Below are 20,563 nucleotides of genomic sequence, written 5' to 3' on the forward strand. Positions count from 1 at the left end.
ATCCCGGCCACGGCGGCTGCATATCGGTGGGGGCGAAAAGACCCGTGTGCTTAGATTTAGGTGCACGTTAAAGAACCCCAGGTGGTCGAAATTTCCGTAGTCTTCCACTACGGCGTGCCTCATAATCAGAAAGTGGTTTTGGCACGTAAAACCCTATAGTTAAACTTTTTTTTTCCTCCTGGCAGCGAGCTCTTTCGGACGCTAACGTTGCACCGCCTTCGGCATCGGTTTATGTTCATCGGTCTGCGTGCCGAGCTGCAATAGGAGCCGGGGCATTTTGTCAGGCGATGTAGCTTTTAGCCTCTGCTCCCGATCCTGTGAGCAGGCATTACAAGTATACTTCAACTCTACTACGATCGGCATCGGTTCAGGCTTTACCTGAACCGATGGTAACGTTTCTTTGTCGGAGTGTATAATAAATCATTCGTCATACTACTGGCCTTGTGCCGTCGCCTTGCTGTTGTCATCCCACACACGCTCGCGTCACACACGCGATTGCTCTCCTTACACGGGCATGTCGCGGACATGTTGTGGAACGCCAGATGAAGCTAGGTAACAAGCGATCTACAAAGAGAGAGAGAGAGAGAGAGAAAACATTTATTTGGACCATTGAGGTCGTTGCTCTTGAGTTCGAGTGGGTGGTGTCCTCATTCGAGGACTCCACTTGCCGTGGCTGCGCGACGTACTTGCTGGACGAGAGCTTCTTGTCCCGCCAGGGTATCGCCGGTCAGCTGTACCTCCCACCGCTAAAATGTCATGCTTGGCGTCATTAAGTGTTGAGGTTTGCCCCGCACCCCCACGAGATGTGAAAGAGTGTAGGGCGTGTGTCGCCGCACCAGGGGCAGATGCCGCGATATGTGTGTGGGTGCATTTTGCTGTACTTGTGCAGGTTTGGGAATGTGTTGGTCAGAATAAGTCTGAGAGCTACTGCCTCTTCAGTGCTGAGCTTTCTGTGAGGGGAGGATCTACAAAATCGATTACCACAGTTCATGCTGATCAGGTCCTGAAGCTCACCGGCACACAGACGAACTTTCCCCGACCCGCCACCTTGTTGCATTGCCGCGGCGTTGGAGATCTGGACATCTTTTTTATTTATCTGCCGGTCCTATAGATTCAGCCTAATTGCTTCCGTTATGTGCTTCCTTTCGTCCAGTTGGACTCGTCCTCCACGTCTCCAGGCGGCGCGCTGATCGGCAGCACCGGGCCGGGCGCTTTCCTCTCTCGGACGCCCCCCAACTGCTCGCCGCGGCGCCTGGCGGCTGCCGACGAAACTTCCGCGGGTGGCGGCGGCTGCGACTTGAGTCCCGGCTGGAGCCCGCTGGGTCCCCGGCACGGCGTGCACCGCAGCCGGTGCAGCACCGAGCGGCGCCGGAGGGAATCCCTGGCGTGCATGCCTCCGTCGGCGGCGCTCTCTGGCGGAAGCCACCACCACTACCACCACGCCACGTCGCTGCTGCTGCACGGCGTGGGCATCGCCGGGGGCGGGCAGCTGGGGCAGCTGCTCAGCTCGTCGTGCACGGCATCCTTCTGCGCGGGAGCGCTGGCCACAGGCGAGTCTCTTGACCACTCGGACCACTCGGACCGTTTCACCATCCTTTCTTTTCTTCCCTAAACCCCCTTCCCCTGTGTAGGGTAGCAAAACGAACGTGCGTCTGGTCGACCTCCCTACCTTTCCTTCCTTCCTTTTCATCCTCCTTCCCCGCGAAGGTGTGCAGTGTACCAGATATAAAAGGTGAACTGCACCGAAATATTTCGTCTCGTGTAATGTTTTTCTTTTCGCTTGCTAAGACGATAGAGTTGTACTTATTGTTTGCGCTTGTTCGGGAAACGTCTCGTACGAAGCCTCCCGTGAGTCATCTGTGGCTCCGAAGTCTATGCAGTTCTTGCTTGCGATAGCAAGTTTTGGTTGCACAGGCACGTGTCATCGTGTCTGGCTTATGTTTTATGTCATATGTCTCACCACACAAAAAATGAAAAAAAAAAAGGCGGAACCCGTCGAAATTTAGGAAGCAACAGCCGTCTTTCGCTCAGTGCGTACTCGATGGCGCCATGACACTGCGACGGAGCAAAGTCTGACGCTTCGTCAAGGCGTGCACTATCTGCGTCTTCCTATGGTAGCACAACTTCGCGAAGATGTACCTGAAGTGGCGATTGATCAACGAGAGCGTACCTAACAGTGTAGCAATAGCCTAGCACACGATCTCGAACTTTAGGGTGCTAACACGCATGCGCGCGCACAGTCGCCTATATCGGCGTTATAAGGCGCTGACATGCCGTGCGGTCGACGCTCGCGCGATAATAGCGGCACTGTGTACGAGGGATGCTTGAATTTGCCATCGCGAGCCCTCGTATACTAGACACGTTCGTGTCTCGCCTCGTCTCAAAACAAAAAAATTCGAGGGTCCGAAGCTAGGATTGAACTCCTGACGCAGACCACAGTATACCCCGACAGCCCGAGGCTTTAACCGTCCGGCCGCGATCGCGCGCGTGATTATCTGACGCTAACGCGAACGAGCTCTTTGGGACGAGAGGCGAGTGCGTCACGTCACATATAGCACGAGTTAGAGCCCGTATGCGACCGCCAGTTTCCATTTGCGAGAGCGCATGCACGGTCCACGCGCCGTATCCTGTAGGTTATCTGCGGCGGGTGCAAAGTTCAGGGCGAGCCGAGATTGCTGGTGGCCCGCACGGGCTCACGCGCGCCGGGCTCCTTACCGCGCTCTTTACCCTACCACTCCAGCGGGAACACGTCCGTATCTCCCATTCTTACCTCGTGGCAGTTAACGTTTTGAGGCGCTGTGCTAATATTCATTGCCTCCGGGATCGACCCCGGCCGTAACGGAACAGGTTGCAACGTTTCATCCTGGAGTAAAAAGAAAAGAAAGCTGTCGTAATGCCGTCATACTATCCTCGTCGTCTTCTTGCTTCTGTCGTCACACACATCTGCGTGCTTTGCGCGAACATATTGCACGAACATGTTGGTCAGCGGTGATGGATAGCTAGCTACCTGCAAAATGCTTCGCATTACAACAATTCCCTCAGTGCGTGGGATCTACATTTTTTTTCTTGATACCATAAAGCTAAGCAGAAAGGAAGACGAGCTCTCACCCGAAAGGCCGATCATTGATAGCTTAGCAAAGTATTAAGCTGCACCACGTAATTGTAGTTTTGTCGGACGTATAAATTGCAGTAGACGTTAGCTTACTGATTAAATTAACAAGCACGGTGTTGCGCGCGCACAGGCAAACCTGAATAGATCTCGCTCGATAAGCTGGCGTGAAGAGCTGCATCAAGAGCCTATAACGTAACTCAACGTGCTGCCTCTCGCTTCACCGCGTACATCTACAGAACTTGCAATTCCGCGACCTCCACAACTAGGCGCACGGCAACACAGCGCGCATGAAGCCATCAGCCATCTCCGCTCGCCGTTAGTCCTTGCACCCGCCACAGATCACTTCCAAGATACAGCGCGTGGGCCGCGTATGCGCTCAGCCGCGCGTAGTCATGCGCAGCCACGGCCGGGTTAGAGGAGCAGACGCACGTTCAAACCTGCCCCCCCCCCCCCCCCCACGCTCACCCAGCCTTGCACGACCTGATCACGTTACCGCCGGATGTTCTCTTACGGCATACAAAACATTACAATAAAGAAAAGCACCTCGCCACACGACAACAAACGAAGCACGCGCAACGCCACCGGAACAGGCGCTCCAGCATGTGATCCACCTTTACGTGTCATTCAGGCTCCGGTGACAGGAGGCGCCACGATATGTCCCGCCGGCTCGCATGGTAGCGGCGAAATCGTTTTTCCACGCGATCTTGATGGGCCGTCCGATTGCGACGACGCTTGCTCGAGAGGCTGAGTGATACGAAGGACGCCTGGTGCTCTACCTGCGCCTCGGGAGCAAGCAGAGTGTCGAAGTGTAGTCCCGGTGGCGAGATCGCAACGCGCTTTGAACGAGGGTTATAGATGGCAGATGAGAAATGGCGTTCGTTGTGTGGCGGTTTGCGTACCGGAGACGGCAGCGATGGCACGAGAGCGTCAAGAGGCAGAACCAGGATGACGCCGGCGAAAGTCTTCCGGCGTAGCACGTCTCGCAGGTGTAGCAGCGTCGGACTGAAGCCGGGACCAGGTGTGTGTGCGCGTGCGTGTATGTGTGCGTGCGTATGTGTATGTATGTGCGTGCGTGTATATGTGTGTGTGCGTGTGTGCACGTATGTACAGTCGCGATCAAAAGTTTGGGGACCACAGCACCAGCAAAGAAATTTAAATATATTTTCATTTTTAAGCTCCCGTTTAGGCAACGTACGATGTTGGGAGGCTATTTGATGCATCATAGATGTCAGTGTCTCTTTGCATGCCAGTGGGTTTGTTGGTTTCGCGTCGTTGCAACTGACGAAAAAAAAAAACTACGCAGATCCAACCCACGTGTTGGATCCTGAAAAGCGAATCTGTCGCGAAATGGTGAAATAAACACATTGCGATTGGTTGTATATTCTGCGCAACGTTTTTGAACCGAAGCGATTGCTTGCCTGCCAGTGAAGACGGGAGGACGCGGTGACCCTCACCCCACGTGACCGCGCATTGTACTGTCTCCGGAGTTGAACCCCTTTCTATGACTTAGCACCCAGGATCGGAGAGCGCCTGCTGGAGTGGGCCGACGATCCTGCAGGATCGTCGGCCACAGCACAATAGTAACATGCACTTCAATCGGCGAAAGACCGACCGAGCAGATGCGCCAAACCCCACCCTAGGAGAGTAGGCATATGAAGATTTGATTTAATAAAGGAATCGTTCTCTCGATGACACATAGTTGTTACGATGAGGACACTTAGATACCGTTTGTTTTATCGCTGCGTAATTCTGTAGAAAACGAGGCCAGCAGCCAGAGCACCTGTTAAGTTAGTCAAGATGGTAGTGCTGCCCTGCGTGCGAGCTATTCCGTACGACAGCAGCATCCAGCCGCGGTCAGGAGGGGTTCGCAAAATAATTTAAAGAAAGAAGTGCGGATTCTAGGCGCGCTGTAAAATTCGTTGCTTAAGCGAAGTTATCAAGCGAAGCTGTCATTTGGTGCTTGCGAAGATGGCTGGCCTCGTTTAGCGACCGTTTTTTTTTTTTTTTTTCACGTGTGTGATCGCACGACCAATTTCGGACGCATTCTTCGTTGGTACGCACAATGCTTCGACGTGAAAGTGTTGCGCTCGAACATGCGCGTCCCACGCGTTACGACGAAGTAATGACGGTGACGGGCGTCACGACGAGAGTTTTAGTAGTAGTAGTAGTAGTAGTAGTAGTAGTAGTAGTAGTAGTAGTAGTAGTGGAGAGTTTTAGACTAGGGGACGCAAGTGGCTTGCGTACGCAAGAACTAGGGGCCACGGTACTGCGCATGCGCAGACCCCTACGTCTGGGTCTGCGCACGCGCAGTACCATCGCCCATAGTTCTTTCGTACGGAAGACCGCTTGCGTCCCCTAACCTGAAACTCTCTAGCGACTCACACAGCACCAGCGCTGTGTGTGTAAGACGTGCCTTTCTCTCGTCCTTGTTCAGCTTGCGCAGCAGCAAAATGAGATACGCCCTACCAACAAGCCCCTATAGCTATCCTCGTCGACATAGTGAAGACATGGCGGAACGACCGCGATGCATCGAAGGCGACGGAATAGAGTGAACGTGTGCGCGCAGTGCCTGAAACGGGTATGCGTGCACAGTTGAGCCACGCCGAGATAGTGCAACAACAAAAAAGGCAAGAACGCCGATTGTAATAATGACGCTCAAAACGCGTCTCGCTCTACTTGAAGCACTCCTGGTGATTTGGACCTGTACTGCAAAATTGAATGATTCGCGTAAAGTGTTTTTAGTAACACGAGGGAGAACGTAAACGGCCGAGTTTAAAGACGTGAACACGCCAGTGTTCACGTTTTTAAGCGCTTTTCTTTTTTTTTTCACGATATTTTACGTTACGCATATTTTTCAATATGTGTGGAAGGATGCTTTCGAAGTATGCTCTAAACATGAAATTGTTGGTGGTTCTCGTATCCGATGTTCCTCTAGAGTTCTTTAAGCTCGCTGAACGTAGAAAAATTTTATTCCGTTCTGCAGCTGTGTGCTTTAATTGGTACTTGAGGCGCAATAAACTATTCGTCACCTGAACGTGTTAGGAAAAGGAATCGCTTGTGGACTGGCCACCCCCGTTTCCTTTGCGTGACAGTGAACGTGGCTTTTATCTTTGGACGGAAAGTGAAATTGGTCAAGCTATATTATTTATCCTTTTCATGTTTCGTTTTTGAACAGATCTGAAAGCGCACCGGCACACAGACGTGTTACAGAAAAGCAGGCAGGGCAGTGCGCTTCACTCAAATTATTTTTATTGAACAAAAACTACTCGTATGTAGACAGCTTGCACGATTTCTCGCGCCCGCGCAGAAGGGCATAGATACGGGCTTTGAGATCTGTTCAACGTGAAATTTAACGAACTAGCACGTCTCGCCATATTGCTTTCATGGTGTGTGCTTTATTTTGTTTTTAACTCATGCCATTCATGTGCTTCGGTGTGCATACACGCTCATTGGAAGACTTAGTTGCTACTTCAGAACGCGTCTACCGGTTCTTCTTTTTTTCTGTTGCCTCGAAGAGACGCTAAGGTAAACCAATAAAGAAGCAAACGCACGACATTTGCAACTCTTTTTTTTTGCTTTAAGTGAAGATCCTGGATTCCGAAACCGAAAAAAAGCTAAAGCAAACATTGGCGAGCCTCGGAGCGTGTCCCTAATTTACTTTAATGGCTTTCTACGAAACAGCGAAGGGATCACGTGATAGCAGGACGGCGTGACGTTTTTGGCAATCACTCTGGGTCGCTTGGTTGCCTTCTGTGCTGTTGCTACTCCTTGCGAGCTCCGATGCAGCACTGCAGCAGACGACCGAGCCAACTGGAGCGATTGCCAGAAAGTCACGAGGTCCTGACCACGTGACCACCTTTTACGTCGTAGCGTCCCGCCATACAATCCCGTTTTGGAAACGAAACCGCGAGACTGGTTCGTAGACAGATATTACAGTAAATTATTTAAAGCGGGCTCGGAAGCTTGCCAATGTCTCATTTTTTTTTTTTTTCTGGTGTGTATCGTAGCCCAGGACCTGCGGTTAAAGAAAAAGAATTAGAATATATTATTGCATTTAAGCTGTATTAGAAAGTTACGCTGCTGCAATAGAAAAATTGCCACTGTTATTGTGCGCGGCGGATTGGTAAATAAATAAAAAGAATACGATGCAAGATGAAAAAAAAGAAAAAGAACGAGACAGGTGGCGACGCCGCCTTGAAGATCCCTCACCGGCTCGCAATGACGTCACATATTTTAACAGCGTCCACTCGGGCCTAGTTATCTTAGTGAACTAACTACAAGACAGATGTCATTTATTCTAAAAATATAAAAAGCAAGGACGCGAAAACTTCGGCTGCGCCCCAACGACCAGGCGCGTCACTCTGACCTACTGACGTCACAGTGACGCCGAGTACGTCACACTGACCTGCCCGGCGCCGGGTATTCGTCGCGAAATTCAATAAACGGAGGTTCGGCCGTAATTTTATCTTTTAATTCGAAAGCAATGTGTGTCCCGTGAAGCGGAAAATCCGGCGTTCGATGGTAGCAAAGCCCACGTGACCAAGTGATGACGTCAAATGATGACGTCACGCGGCGCTGGACCTGCTGCGGCTCGCACTGCGGAAATCCAGCGGTGAATAGCCGAACGGACCCCGTAGCGCAAACCAAAAATATTGACTGCACATATTGACTGCACACGGTCGAAATCGACCTGGCCCACTCCCAAAATTTGGGAGGCCCGCACCCAAAAGATTGGCCCACCCTCAAAATTGACTGCCAAATTCGAGCGCATGACCAAGTGAAAAGTATCGCGCGGAAGAGTCATATATACTGCTTTCGCGTTCAGTGCTCGTAAGGAGACTTAAGTGCCTCCGTTACTTTCTTTATAGTAATCAACCCCGTGTTTAGAAATTAACGAATGTGTGGTTTCGACAGAATACTCGACCTGTGAATACACTGATTCAGTGTTTCTCTTTAGTGTCCCGAAGTGGCGCTGCTCGCTATTGAGGCTCACTCGCGTTTCTTAATTTCTCGACGTTGCAGGGACGTCGGGGCAGTCGAATTTGGTCCGTATGCGAAGCTCGACCATGGGACAGTCGGCCCCAAACCTTTCCCTTACTACAACGGTGAGTATCGCACGTGCTTGCAGTTTTTCTTTTTCCGTAGCCCTCCCTGTTTTTCTTTATTTTATGCCCTCCCCCATAGCAACAGCACGGCAGCCATAGGTGCCCTGCGTCGGCCAGAGGGCGCCACCCAGGCGTCGCCGACACCGGCCGATAGGGGTGCGAAGAAAGCGAAACCATATAGGTGCTCTGTGGTGAAACGACATTCCAGGCGACAACGATCCGTGCGTCGTCGCTCCTGTGAGAGGCGCGCGTGGATCTTTGTCGAACTGAATGAATTATTGTGTTCGCGCTTCTGATCTCGGTCGCAAACGTGGCTCCAGTGGGGCGAAGCGTGCGCGCACAGCGACATTTCCGGATCCATGGTAGGACGCGCTTGAATTTACAGTACGGTTAGCCATCGGAGGTGTCGCGTGGGCGAACGCACACGCATTCGTATCAAAAGTTCCCCCGAGGCACAGCGTGAGCGAATCAACGTGCCGACATTCACGCCGGCGGCGGCGGGGCGGCTTATGAAGAAATGTTGACACTCGGAAGCTGCAGAGTGCGAGACACAGTGCGACATTTCCGTCTTCCAAACCAATTGGAGTTCTTGGAATCGAATGCAAGTCCGCCGCCGCTGCATGAGCGCGTAATCTACTTGTTCGCGCACGCTGCGCTGGCTAGGCCATGTGTTCTGGCGCTGAGGGAAGCTTCAGCGCAAATTGCCTACAGACACCGTCGCTTCGAGGTTTCCGCACTGGCATCAGCGCCGGATATCTCGTATGGGAGACGTAACGTGTTCCCGGCGCCTCTATGGCCATCTTTTATGCCGAGCCAAGCAGGCGGTAGTGCTACCCACTACAAATGTGGTACAACCGCGCATGACTGTATAACATGGCTGAGAAGGCCCACCAATTACGCGGTGTAACGCATGCCGTGGATCGGCCAAGGCTTCGCTTGTCAACTTTTCAAGAGTACCACGAAATGGGTGCTCGTGTCTTGCTGTTCAGCGGGCCTCCTCATTTCCTTCGTGTACACTCTTAATCTCATTAAACACGTCATAACTAAGGGTAGCATAACCCGCTTACAGTGTAGGAACATTTCTGGAACGAGGTAAAAGTGTAGCCGCCAGTCGTTGATGTGGCAGGTGATTGAAGTTTCTCGTATTCAGTGGTAAGGCGTCAAATGCGTGAACTTGCTAGAAAGTGAGATGGCGTACGTAACCATTGATGATAATAATAACCAAAAAAATTTCCAGGTTTGTTTGTTTTGTTATATGGCTAGTATTGATGTTAGTCATTGTTAATTTTGACTCTAAAATACGTGTCCGTGGTGTGCGACGTTATGGTTTAATTTGTTTTTCTGGTAGCTTTCCCGGCATTTTCCCCCCGCTTTTTGTTGCGTGTTTAATATCGCTGGTACGTATAACACGTTTGTATTCCTTGCGCGCTTCTGATTTAACCTTGCTTTGTAGTCAGCTCCTGTTACCTCCATTTCTTTTTCAAATTAGCGTCCTCCTTTGCGCAGTTTATCCGTCACCATGCAACTTCACTTTTAGGACAACTGAAAGTTGAACAAATTGGTTAGAATGTTCATATGGACTGGTTTGAACTGGTACATCTATTGAAACAGCACATTTACTTCAACAGCGCGACACAGGACGAGCAAAACAGTCGTAGGACAGAGCGCTCTGCCACGTGTTGTTTTTCTTTGTCCTGTGTCGCGCTGTCGAAAAAGTCTACTGTTTGACAAGTTCGGTGGGAGTTTATTTACAGTGTAGATGTTAGAACCTCGCTGATTTTCTCTTGACGTTCGCATCTTCGCCGAGCTTGGGTAGAGAGAGCTGAGAAAGAGTGAAAGTAGAGTATAAAAATAGCATCCCGGCAGCATAGCGACACAGCGAGGGGGGGTGGAGCCTAGCGGGGGAGAAGGAGAGGCGCGGCGGGAACACAGGCGGTGTGACGTCATTGCTCTCCGATAAAAACCCGCTCGCTCGCTTCGGGGTCCTCTTGTGCTCTTTCTCGCGGCGAAAAAAAAAATATGCGTGGCTCTGCTATCGCAAACACCAGAGACCAGTGGAGCGGGGGAAGCCCAGCAAAAGTTAGACTAAGTATGCGGTTTGGCACTATACTTTACTGGCCTTCCCCCAGCTCCGCTGGTCTCTGGTGTTTGCGATAGCAGAACCACGCGTAATTTTTTCTTTCTTTTTTGTTAGGGACAGACAGGGCACTGCATCGTTTGGACAAATATTGAGCATAAACGTTCTTTAACCGGTGGGACACCTTCGAACTTTTCGTTACACTGTCGTTACACTGCCGCAATAATAGTGGTAGCGGGTGCGTCAGTCAGCCCTCCGTTACCTTACGCAAATAATTATTGTCGTGCCTAAACGGTTACATTTCGCCAGTTCCTGCACGTGTCCATGGTTGACGGGTTGGCGCTGCCTTAATTCCTTCGGGCATGCGCAGCTACGCTTTTTACCTTCTGCCACTGTGCGACCTTGCACTTGACAACGGACATTTGTGTTACCTTCTTTTTTTTTCATTAAATATATTGGCTTCCGTGTTTGCCCGCCTGCCTTTTAGTGTCACACGAATCGACGTTACCAAGCTGCCCAACTCGCAGCACTCGTCCGGCGGGTGGAAGGGTCGAGCAGAACGAGGCCGTCCGACGCTCTCGCGAGATGGGAGCCTCTGTGGCGACCCCTGTCGGACAAAGGGGAATCGATTTGCGGGAGAGCTGCTCGCTAATCGAGTTCGCCCCCTTCCTTTGTTTAGGTGCGCCGCCGCAGAAACTATGGCTATCAACTACACACCTCGGCCCCATCCGACTCACTGCGCAGCGATGCGAAGCGAAACGCCGCCATAGCGAGTTTTAGAAATTCGCTTAAGCCTGCGCTACGGGCCTAACCATTAAACCGGCAATGTGGCAGCAGCGTAGCACTACGCATGCGCAGAATCCAAGTAGCACTTCTTTTTGTGAACAGTTGGTATTTCTAGCGGTACAGTTCCGTGCCAAGTACCGTTAACCAGTCTGTGCGTTTGAAATTATTGCCTGCCGAATGAAATGTAAACACTGAGTTTATTTACTGCATGCTACGCATATTCGGTACAGGTACACCCAGCACTTTTACTAGAGGACTAAAGCTAATATTTAAAAAAGTCCTATTAGAAAACACGTCATAATTGCTACTAAAAATAGTGATATTGAATCTGCTTTGACACCACCACCACCGCTGACAAATCTGGTACCTGTCGCACTTGGTCATCAGTCTTCTTAAGTTAAAGAACACAGTAACCCCGTACTTGGCGCATTATAGTAGAACCTGCTACGCCGTTAAAATCAAGATTTACTCACTTACCTATATTGCCTATATTACCTATATACCGTTGCGCGTCGCTAACTATTCCGTTACCTTTCCCTTCAAGCGAGGTTCGCGCGTGAGATGGTTGACGGCGGTCGTCGGTATTACCGCTCCCGTATTACCGCTCCCGTGTTACCGCTCCCGTGTTACCGCTCCCGTATTACCGCTCCCGTATCACCGTTCCCGTATCACCGTTCCCGTATCACCGTTCCCGTATCACCGTTCCCGTATCACCGTTCCCGTATCACCTTGCTCGCGGGACCCGTGCAGCAGCCTTCGCCGCACTGCACGCATTTGTCGAGCCGCTAGAGCAGGAGGCGCTTGCTGAGTCGCTGCTCGTTCCGATGGCATCGAGCCGGACGCGTTACACACGTGCCAGGCAGGGTGCGCCGAGTGTCGAAACGCGCGCGCCGCACGTCTCGACGTTGCCGTCGAGTGCCCGTTGCGTTTGTTGTTGTTTCTCTGCGAACTCCCCCTTCTCGTTGTCATTGGCTTAAGTGCCGTAGGTGTTGCGTTCGTTGTTGTTTCTCGGTGAACTCCTTCTCCCGCGTAGTCATTGGCTTAAGTGCCGTAGGTTGCTAAGGGGCTCCGAACTACGGAACGTTCGGCACTCCTCGCATCAGCGCGAGAAACTGCTCTCAGCGTGCCTTCTTCTTCTTCTTCGCGTTCCTCTTGTACTTGTTTCTCTTCTTGTTCTTTTTTTTTTCTTTGGCCTTTAGGAAAGACTTGCCTGTCTCCGCATGCCGTCCGCTATATCAATGCTCATGTCGAGGACCCCGGCGCGTTCCTTCGGAAATCCGTGGAAACGCTCGTACGCGTTGAGTGACGAAAGCCTGGAGAGCGAGAGCAAACGGACAGACACACATGCGCAGATACGAGTACGGACGCTGGACCTCGCATTGTATGCGTATCTTTACTTTCTGTTTGTGTGTTCCTTCAGATCTGTTGTCGGAGTAGTGTCGTGTCATCGACTATCCCAGCGAGAAACAAGAAAAATAACTTCGCAGAAAAGAAAGCACGTATGTATAGTGTGGACACTGCCGCGCAGCTGGTCCCCCCGTCGCCGTTATTTGTCCCCCCCCCCCCCCCTAACAATATATACTGCGCGTTCCTGCGACGACTGTATCGCATTAAATATAAGTGATTCGAAATATGATAACGTTTTTTTTTGACCAAGCTTCATATATTACAGACGGACACCAAATATTGCGCCATGTTCGACGTTATGATCAATTAAGCGAAAGCTTCCTTCGTTCTGTCACCCACTTCGCGTGGATGGACTGTTTGGCAGAGTACACTACTCCGATCTCGAAGGCAATGTAATCAAAGATGCTCGGTGCGTATCACCGCATGGGTTTTGACCGGTGCTGGGGCAAGTGCAGCGTCACAGCATTCACATGCCTCGTAGCATTAGAAAACTTGGCTTGATCGAATGAACCTTGTAGGTCTATTCGATTCAGCCAAACTTCTCCGCACCTTCTGCACCTAGGCGTTCGATTCCACGAGGTGCAGCGGTGCAACCCTGCGTCCCCCGTCCTCGATTGAACGGGGTGCAGTGCAAGGTGACGCCGCCTGGCAATGCACCCTTGAACTTCGGAGTGAGTGGGTGCAGCCCGGCACACCGTAAATGGCACCACCTGCACCCCCTTTGTTTTTTTTTGTTTTTTTTGTTTTTGTTTTTTTGTGGTGCCATGCACCTTTTCTGTATCGAACAGACCTGTAAATGTCCTTACCTGCATATCTCGGCAGGTCTGCCGGGAAGCTGTTATTTCAGTTTGACAACTAATCGTCCTCGGATGGGTTGTGCCCAATCTTTAAATTTGCGAAATTTTTGCTGATTACCTTTTTTTAATTAGTGGCCCTGGCCGGCACGTTGTAATAGGTGGTGTCAGAACCGTGGCGTCCGTGACGTGTTTTCCGCCCCGTGCAGCCAGCAGAAGTGTTGCCTTTGAGATCCGTGTCGGTTGCCCAAACGGTGCCGTTGCTGGGGCAGGGATTCGGACACCACCTATATATGCAGAATTGCAGTTGCAGTCAATCAGTACTCATCGAAATTGCTGATGACGTTATCCTCCTTACCTCTCACTGCACACATCTTTCCTATGCCAGTTATCTTCCGCGCTGATTTCGTGCTTCCCACATTTTTCACTGCTTCCTCAATTTTTTTCCGACATTTCGAACATCTATTACGTTGTGCTCTTGTTTATCAGCTTTGAAAGTTCAATGAATTCGGTCTGATCTCTTGAGCAAGACACTTTAATGCCTTGTCGTTTCTTTATCTATAGGTCCTTTGTTACCTGGGAGGGTTCGCCTACTTTTTGCCTTGGTGGCTTGTCTCCCATTTCAATTGCTGCTTCTGAAATCGGTTTACGTGCCATCATGTATTCGTCATGTTTGTTCACGAGCACCAGCCTGAGTTCATCTGCTCTTACCCCGACTGCGTCTAGATTGTGCGTATGCTAGGAACCTTATGCTAGGAACTTTGTGCATACCACTATTTTCGAGAAATACGGACTGAGAATGTGCCGTGAAACACATTGCTGTTCCAGAAAACCTTTCTCTCCTGCATTTTTTATTCTGCATCTTTTGTTTTCTCTTTATGCTGATTAATCAGAATAAATATAAAATGCTAGGACAAGCACAACACGCTGCTAAGCTTGCCTCAAAGAACTAGGCATTGCAAGAAGCAATCGCAAGAGAATGCCGTGCGAACATGCCAGTTAACACGGTAATTTACAGATCGCACGTAACAAAATATATAACCCGCCGTGGTTGCTCAGTAGCTTTGGTGTTGGGCTGCTGAGCACGAGGTCGCGGGATCGAATCCTGGCCACGGCGTCCGCATTTCGACAGGGGCGAAATACGAAAACACCCGTGTACTTAGATTTAGGTGCACGTTAAAGAACCCCAGGTGGTCGAAATTTCCGGAGTCCTCCACTACGGCGTGCCTCATAATCAGAAAGTGGTTTTGGCATGTAAAACCCCATAATTTAATTTTAATTAAAAAAAAAATTTAGCGCACACATTGAACACAGTAGTACCACGTACTTGTGTATCCATGGCATAGGAAATAAGTGTAAGTCCTAATTTAGGTGCACGTTAAAGAACCCCAGATGGTCCAAATTTCGGGAGTCCCTACTACGGTGTGCCTCATAATCAGATCGTGGTTTTGGCACGTAAAAACCACGTAATTTAATTTAACGCCTAGACTCAGGTACATCACAAGTGATGTACTGAGAAAAGACAGTGAAATAAGGAAGTCGATCGAACAGCAATGCATTTCGCTGGAGACTGCGAATACTTGAGATGAAGTGACCTGCATGTCCGCTGTGAAACACCTCCTCCGCCATCTCTCCCAAATTAAATCCTGCCTGCGCATCTACCCTGAACTCGCTCGATGCTTTCGTGTCGAGCGTTCCAACTTACTTGAACTAGCACAATGCGTTGGCGGGCTAGTTGGTGCGAATCCATGAATACTTTGTTTAGCGCAAAACGACACACACAAGAAAGACGACAGGACAAGCTCATAAGCTTTATGCAAATACAGCAGCCGACTTCCTAAACTATGTCGCGTAGCAAACACGCCAACGATTGTCAAGGTTCCGGGCCCGTTTCCCCCCGCGGAAGGACCGCGCTTGGCCGTACGAATGTTAACGAGCTCGTCGAGCATCTTCAGTACTTGTGGCCCCGTCAGCCCAATCAGGCGTGCACGCCTAGCGGGCCTCTCAACAACGCCTATACACTCTGTGCGGATCTCTGGTTACGCTTGCACGTGTGACGCACAACGGACAGAATGGCTCGCCGTTTCGGTGCTCCGCCTCACTCGCTGTTCAACTTTTGAGCACCCGGTGTACATCATCATCATCATCATTTTGTTTTATGTCTACTACAGGACCTGTGTCACACGGGCACATTTGGAAGGCTTTCCAATCGACGGCCTTCGAAATACCACAACTCTATCGATTCAAAGGAGTTGTCGCGCTGCTACACAGCACTTTCGAAAAGCCGTTGAGTGGTTCAGGCGTTTCTCGCAAAATTGTGCGGCGCTGCAGATATTTACTCTCGTTTTCATGTCACGAAAAGTTAAGCAACATTAAAACCACTTAAAAGCACTATAATTTATTTTATGTTTGTTCATACATTTAAAGAAATGTTTATACATTGTCATACATATATGTTTAGTTTTTAAGTTGTTGAGTAGCGAAACTGCGGCAACGTTTGCGTCCTTCGTCTGGAACACTCCGTTGGCAGTCGTTACTGATTGATAGACAAGATCTGATTGGCACGTTACCGATTGGTCGACAGGAGCTGTTCAGACGGACAACAGGTGGGCCTGCGCCGATGAGCGGACACCATAGAGTCTCCCATTAAAATTGTTTACAGAGGACTCTGCATGGCGCTGCTATCATTCACGTACCATGGGAATGATGGTTTGTGCACGCGGATTTGTCTGATTGGGTTTGTGGCTTCGAGCGTTCTTGGGACATTTATTACGCTTGGCATTTCTGCATTACCGAGCACTCGAATATTTTCTCGGCACAGCATGGATAGAGAGTTTTAGGTTAGGGGACCTAAGCGTCTTGCGTACCGTAATCTAAAACTCTCTAATACGACTGGTCGCGTTTGCGTCTCTTCGGACTTGCCAATCGCCCTCTCGCGGTAATATGCGCGTAGCCTTTCTTTATTTATTTAAGTATTATCTTTTTTTAATTTTTTTTTCTATTACAGAAGCTTCACGTAGTGGTACTTCTTAACTTTGTCTTCCTCTTCAATGTCACTTTAAATTCCGAGCACGCTCGAGTAACTTAGGGACAGGAGGAAGTTACGCCTTGACACCAAATTCCGGAAAGCGGCACCGAATATTACTTCTTCCTGGAAGCTTCGCTGCTGTGTTTTTGTTCGTTTCGCGGGTAAAAAGCCCTTTTCTCCCGCGAAATTAGCGTAATTTAAGCGTTGCGTCCGTTCAACACCGTCTTCTTAGATTTCCTTCAACTTGCTTTCGGTATGTTTCCAATCGCTGCTTTAGCGGCGTTGTAAGCGTTATCCGAGACGACGGCGCTAAGTAGCCCGATATGCAGCAGAGTCGCTCGCTGTTTGCGTAATCGCTTCGCACTGGACCTCCTCGAACTTCTTTTGACGGGCTGAATATTGCACAGCCAAAAGAAGAAGGAAGATGGGGAAGGGGTAATTGAAGGAATGAATTGAGAAAGAAGGACACGTAGAAATAAATTAAGGAAACTCTACAGGAAGAAGGAAAGCTGGAAATGCGAATTAAAGAGGCGTTAGCGAAATATAATACGGGAAGAAAAAACGGCGAGGCAGGAGCGAGCAAAGAAAAATTAGCGAAGGACGTAGAGATTAAAGAATCAAGTTCAGAATACGGGGAAAATACGGGGAAATTAATACGGGGAAAATTAAAAATTAAAAAACTAAACCACTCAAGGAAGAAGTAAGTTAAGGTAGAAGGAAATGAAATAAGGAAACTGGAAGAAATGGGAAATGAAAAAATAAATTAAATAAAAATAAAAAATGAATTCAAGAAAAATAAAACATGAAAATATGAAGAAAAGAATCAAGAAAGCAAAAGAGGGAAGCAAAAGGAAGGAAGAAAGGAGGAGGGCAAGAAATGAAGCACGGAATGAAGACTGACATTAACGAAACCGAAAGGAAGGAGTAACGGGAAAGAAACAAGGAAGGGACACTTTCTTGTGGTCCCTCGTGTGTAAAATCGCTATGGAAAAAAAAAAAAAAAAAGCGGGAGAGCGGTATGCGCGCGATTCGCACCCGTGCTCGACCCGCATTACGGCTATAGGAACACGTTGCTGCCTCTGTCTCCTTTTCTTTTCGTCCCACGCCCTTGGGCTTGGGCCTAGCGCCGTAATCCTGCCCTACACTTCGGGCGTCCCACGAGAACCCCCCCCCTTTTTTTTTTCTTTCTACTCCCACCGAGAATCCCACGCACGATTTTGAACGTGGGCGCCTGCGTGGACGCCAATATCTCGCGGTACCCTTGTTAATCTCCCCGAAGGCGGATTCAAGTTGTGGGCGGTCTTGCACGTAGAAGTACAACCCGTTGCTCCGACAGAACTGCGCAGTACAGCGGGAAGTACGGAACGTTGCGTAAATAGACACGCCAAGTATGTGTGTACATACGTTGACTATCGCGCCTATAAAGGTCGCTCAAATTTCGCAGGGATTTAAGCCTTGCCGGTGAATAATGTTTTTTTTTATATATAATGATTTCACGCGTTGGACGTCCTTTACTTGTGCACTTTCGTTTAAAAAATGAATAAAAGAAGTACGAAAACACGGCATCGAGGTTGTCGTCACGTCGTGTAGTAATAAGGCTAGGTATGGTGACGTTTCTCCCCTCCCCCCCTTCTCACTCCCTCCCGCAAAAAAAAAAAGTCACTGCCCGGGTATTTTCTGTCGCTGCTCACTTGCGGCAGCCTCGGAGATCTCGGGAATGGAGCAAGCCGGTGTATCATGACGTCATGCTGCATCAACCTCTTGAGGTGTGTGTTGCCTTTGTCTTGTCTCTTCGTCCGTGCTATACTGTATACATCGTTTTCGGCTGGCGGTTACCGAAAGTGGTTCGTAGAAAGAAGTGTAGTAAATAGGTCGCGTCCAAATTCACCCCTCAGCGACTGATCTCTCGGCGTAACGGATGCTAACCTCGTGCGGGCCATGCTTTTTTTGGTAAATGCGTGTGCCGGAAGTGAATGTGGAGCAGGAAACGCGTCATCACCGCCATAAGTGGACACCACCGATGCCACATTTATACGAAACTTGGCTGTGAGTAAGCCAGTGTAAGTGTGAGGCTGTAAGTGGCTGTGAGTGAGCCAGACTCTAGTGCTAGTGTCTACGGGAGCTGTAAGTGTAGATGGTGGTTCATCTAACATGGTAATGATCGGTATAGTATACATCTATCTGCTCATAAACTACCCGCGCGGTTGCTTAGTCTCTACGGTGTTGGACTGCTAAGCACAAGGTCGCGGAAACGAATCTCAGCCAGGGCGGCCGCATTTCGATGGGGGCGAAATGCGAAAACACCCGTGCACTTATATATATAGTTAGGTGCACGTTAAAGAACCCCAGGTGGTCCAAATTTCCGGACTACGGCGTTTTGGCACGTAAAACCCCATAATCTATTTTTTTTTATTTGCTTATAAACTTCGTCTTTCTTAATTGAGATGGTCTTGTGACTTTGCAACAAGATCTTAAACTGCGCGAGGAAGACAGGACATCAACACAAACGTAGACGCTCACATAGGCGCTTGTGTGTACGTCTGTGTTTCTTTTCATCTCTTGTCTTCCTCGAGCAGTTTAAAATTTTGCTGAATCTATGAACCGACTAGCCCAACAACATGCCTTACTTACAGGCATATACAGTTCGCGGTGATGATGCGTGTGGGCTTTGCCCTAGCTGCTTAAACAGCTATGATTTCTCGGAACTTTAGAGCGAAAAAGCCTGAAAAGTAAAGCCGCGGGGAGCGTCTTAAGCCAGAAGCATGTAAATGAGGCAAAATCTACTTACATGTTCCGCCAATGTGGAAGGGAGGGAACACCGGCTGTTCAAACCCGGTAATTTTCCTTGTGTGCTCTTGTAACGAGGGAAATTTCCTAGAGCGTGGATTCTTCAGCGGGAGAACGACGTAACAAACAGCGGTGTGTAAGGCTCCGAGACTTGTGCGTGTTTGCGAGAAACGCTACTTGATCACAGAGATGAAATGTTTCCTTTCATATTGGCGGATAGTGCGCCAACCATCGTTGCCATGGTAACTGAACGACGGTCGTGTCGCCAGAGTGACCTCTGGTAAATTCTTTGTAGGATGATCTCTGATGTACACCTGACGCTATATTGACTGATGCGACCGTCTATTTAGACGAAACAGATTTTTTAAGTAATCTTTAATTACTGCAGGGTATGCTGCATTTACTAACGAAACTTTGTCCCCCCTGTGTCTGCATTTACTAACCCCCCTTTGTCCCCCCTGCTGCATTTACTAACGAAACTTTGTCCCCCCCAGTGTCTGGCGCAGCATAACCTTAAGTTAGTCGCTTTTGCGCCAATAAATTCGATTTAACTCACTCGCTCACTCACTCACTCACTCACTCACTCACTCACTCACTCACTCACTCACTCACTCACTCACTCACTCACTAAGCTGGCGCTCTTATGCAACATTTCGTGAAGGTCACGTGGACGAATACGATTTAAGGAAGAGGGCGTGCTCCACTGCACCGTTTTTCATCGACTAACCCACGCTTCCGCGCCCACATGGTGTCCTCTGCTGTTTGACACGGAAGTGTGTGCACAACACTGCAAAAGAGTGCGCAGGCGTGATCCAGAAGTGATCTATGAAGACCGGGAAAAAAACAAGCTTGCAGGCAGCGTACAGCGGCAATCGAGCTGTGTTTGCCTCGGTTTCGTAACGCGGTATTTCGTATTTCTTTCTTTCCTTTCCTTTCTTTTTCTTTCCCCCCCCTTTTTTTTTTTCTGGTGAGCGCGTATTTCGTCGTATTCTGTATTGAACGGGAAAGCAAACGACGCTGCAAAATCGCGCACGCGTTATGACAGCCCTCCTGGAGGGTGAAAACAAGATTTCGTATACGGAGTTGTGTATGCATTGTTTCCTGTTAAAATTACCCGGGGGGGGGGGGGGGGGGGGAGGAGGAGGACTATAGCGCTGCGAATTCGTTCAGCTAGCATGGTAATGTTGGTTACTACATGGATTTGCCCGGTTTTCGTGCTTTCGACATCGAACGTTTCTGCAGCCTTATTCACAGCGCTTTCTCAGTCCAAGTATGCTCCCATATTTCTAAACGCAGAAATCGATAAGACTGTGCGCGCGTGCGGATGTGTTGCGAGTTGTTGCAGTACCGCACCAGCGCCAGAGTTCTCTGTAGCACTTTTTGTAGGAGACGTTATATGCAGTTGCTGCACACACCGAGATCGAAGAAAAAATAGTAAAAGGCGGCGCGTGATAACTTTTATATACG

General features: G+C 49.5%; 1 protein-coding gene across 4 annotated transcripts in view; it reads left to right on the plus strand.

Annotated features, from left to right (window-relative positions):
* Positions 1-20,563, plus strand: part of LOC126539214 (microtubule-associated serine/threonine-protein kinase 3-like) — a 293,806-nt gene that overhangs the window by 176,874 nt on the left and 96,369 nt on the right. For all 4 annotated transcript variants that reach the window (XM_055075266.2, XM_050185964.3, XM_050185965.3 and 1 more), the window contains 2 exons: positions 1,154-1,550; positions 8,135-8,217. In XM_055075266.2, coding sequence (XP_054931241.1) covers positions 1,154-1,550; positions 8,135-8,217 — 480 coding nt within the window. The remainder of the gene's footprint in view (positions 1-1,153; positions 1,551-8,134; positions 8,218-20,563) is intronic.

Source organism: Dermacentor andersoni, chromosome 11 (assembly GCF_023375885.2).
Source record: "Dermacentor andersoni chromosome 11, qqDerAnde1_hic_scaffold, whole genome shotgun sequence".
NCBI lineage: Eukaryota > Metazoa > Arthropoda > Arachnida > Ixodida > Ixodidae > Dermacentor > Dermacentor andersoni.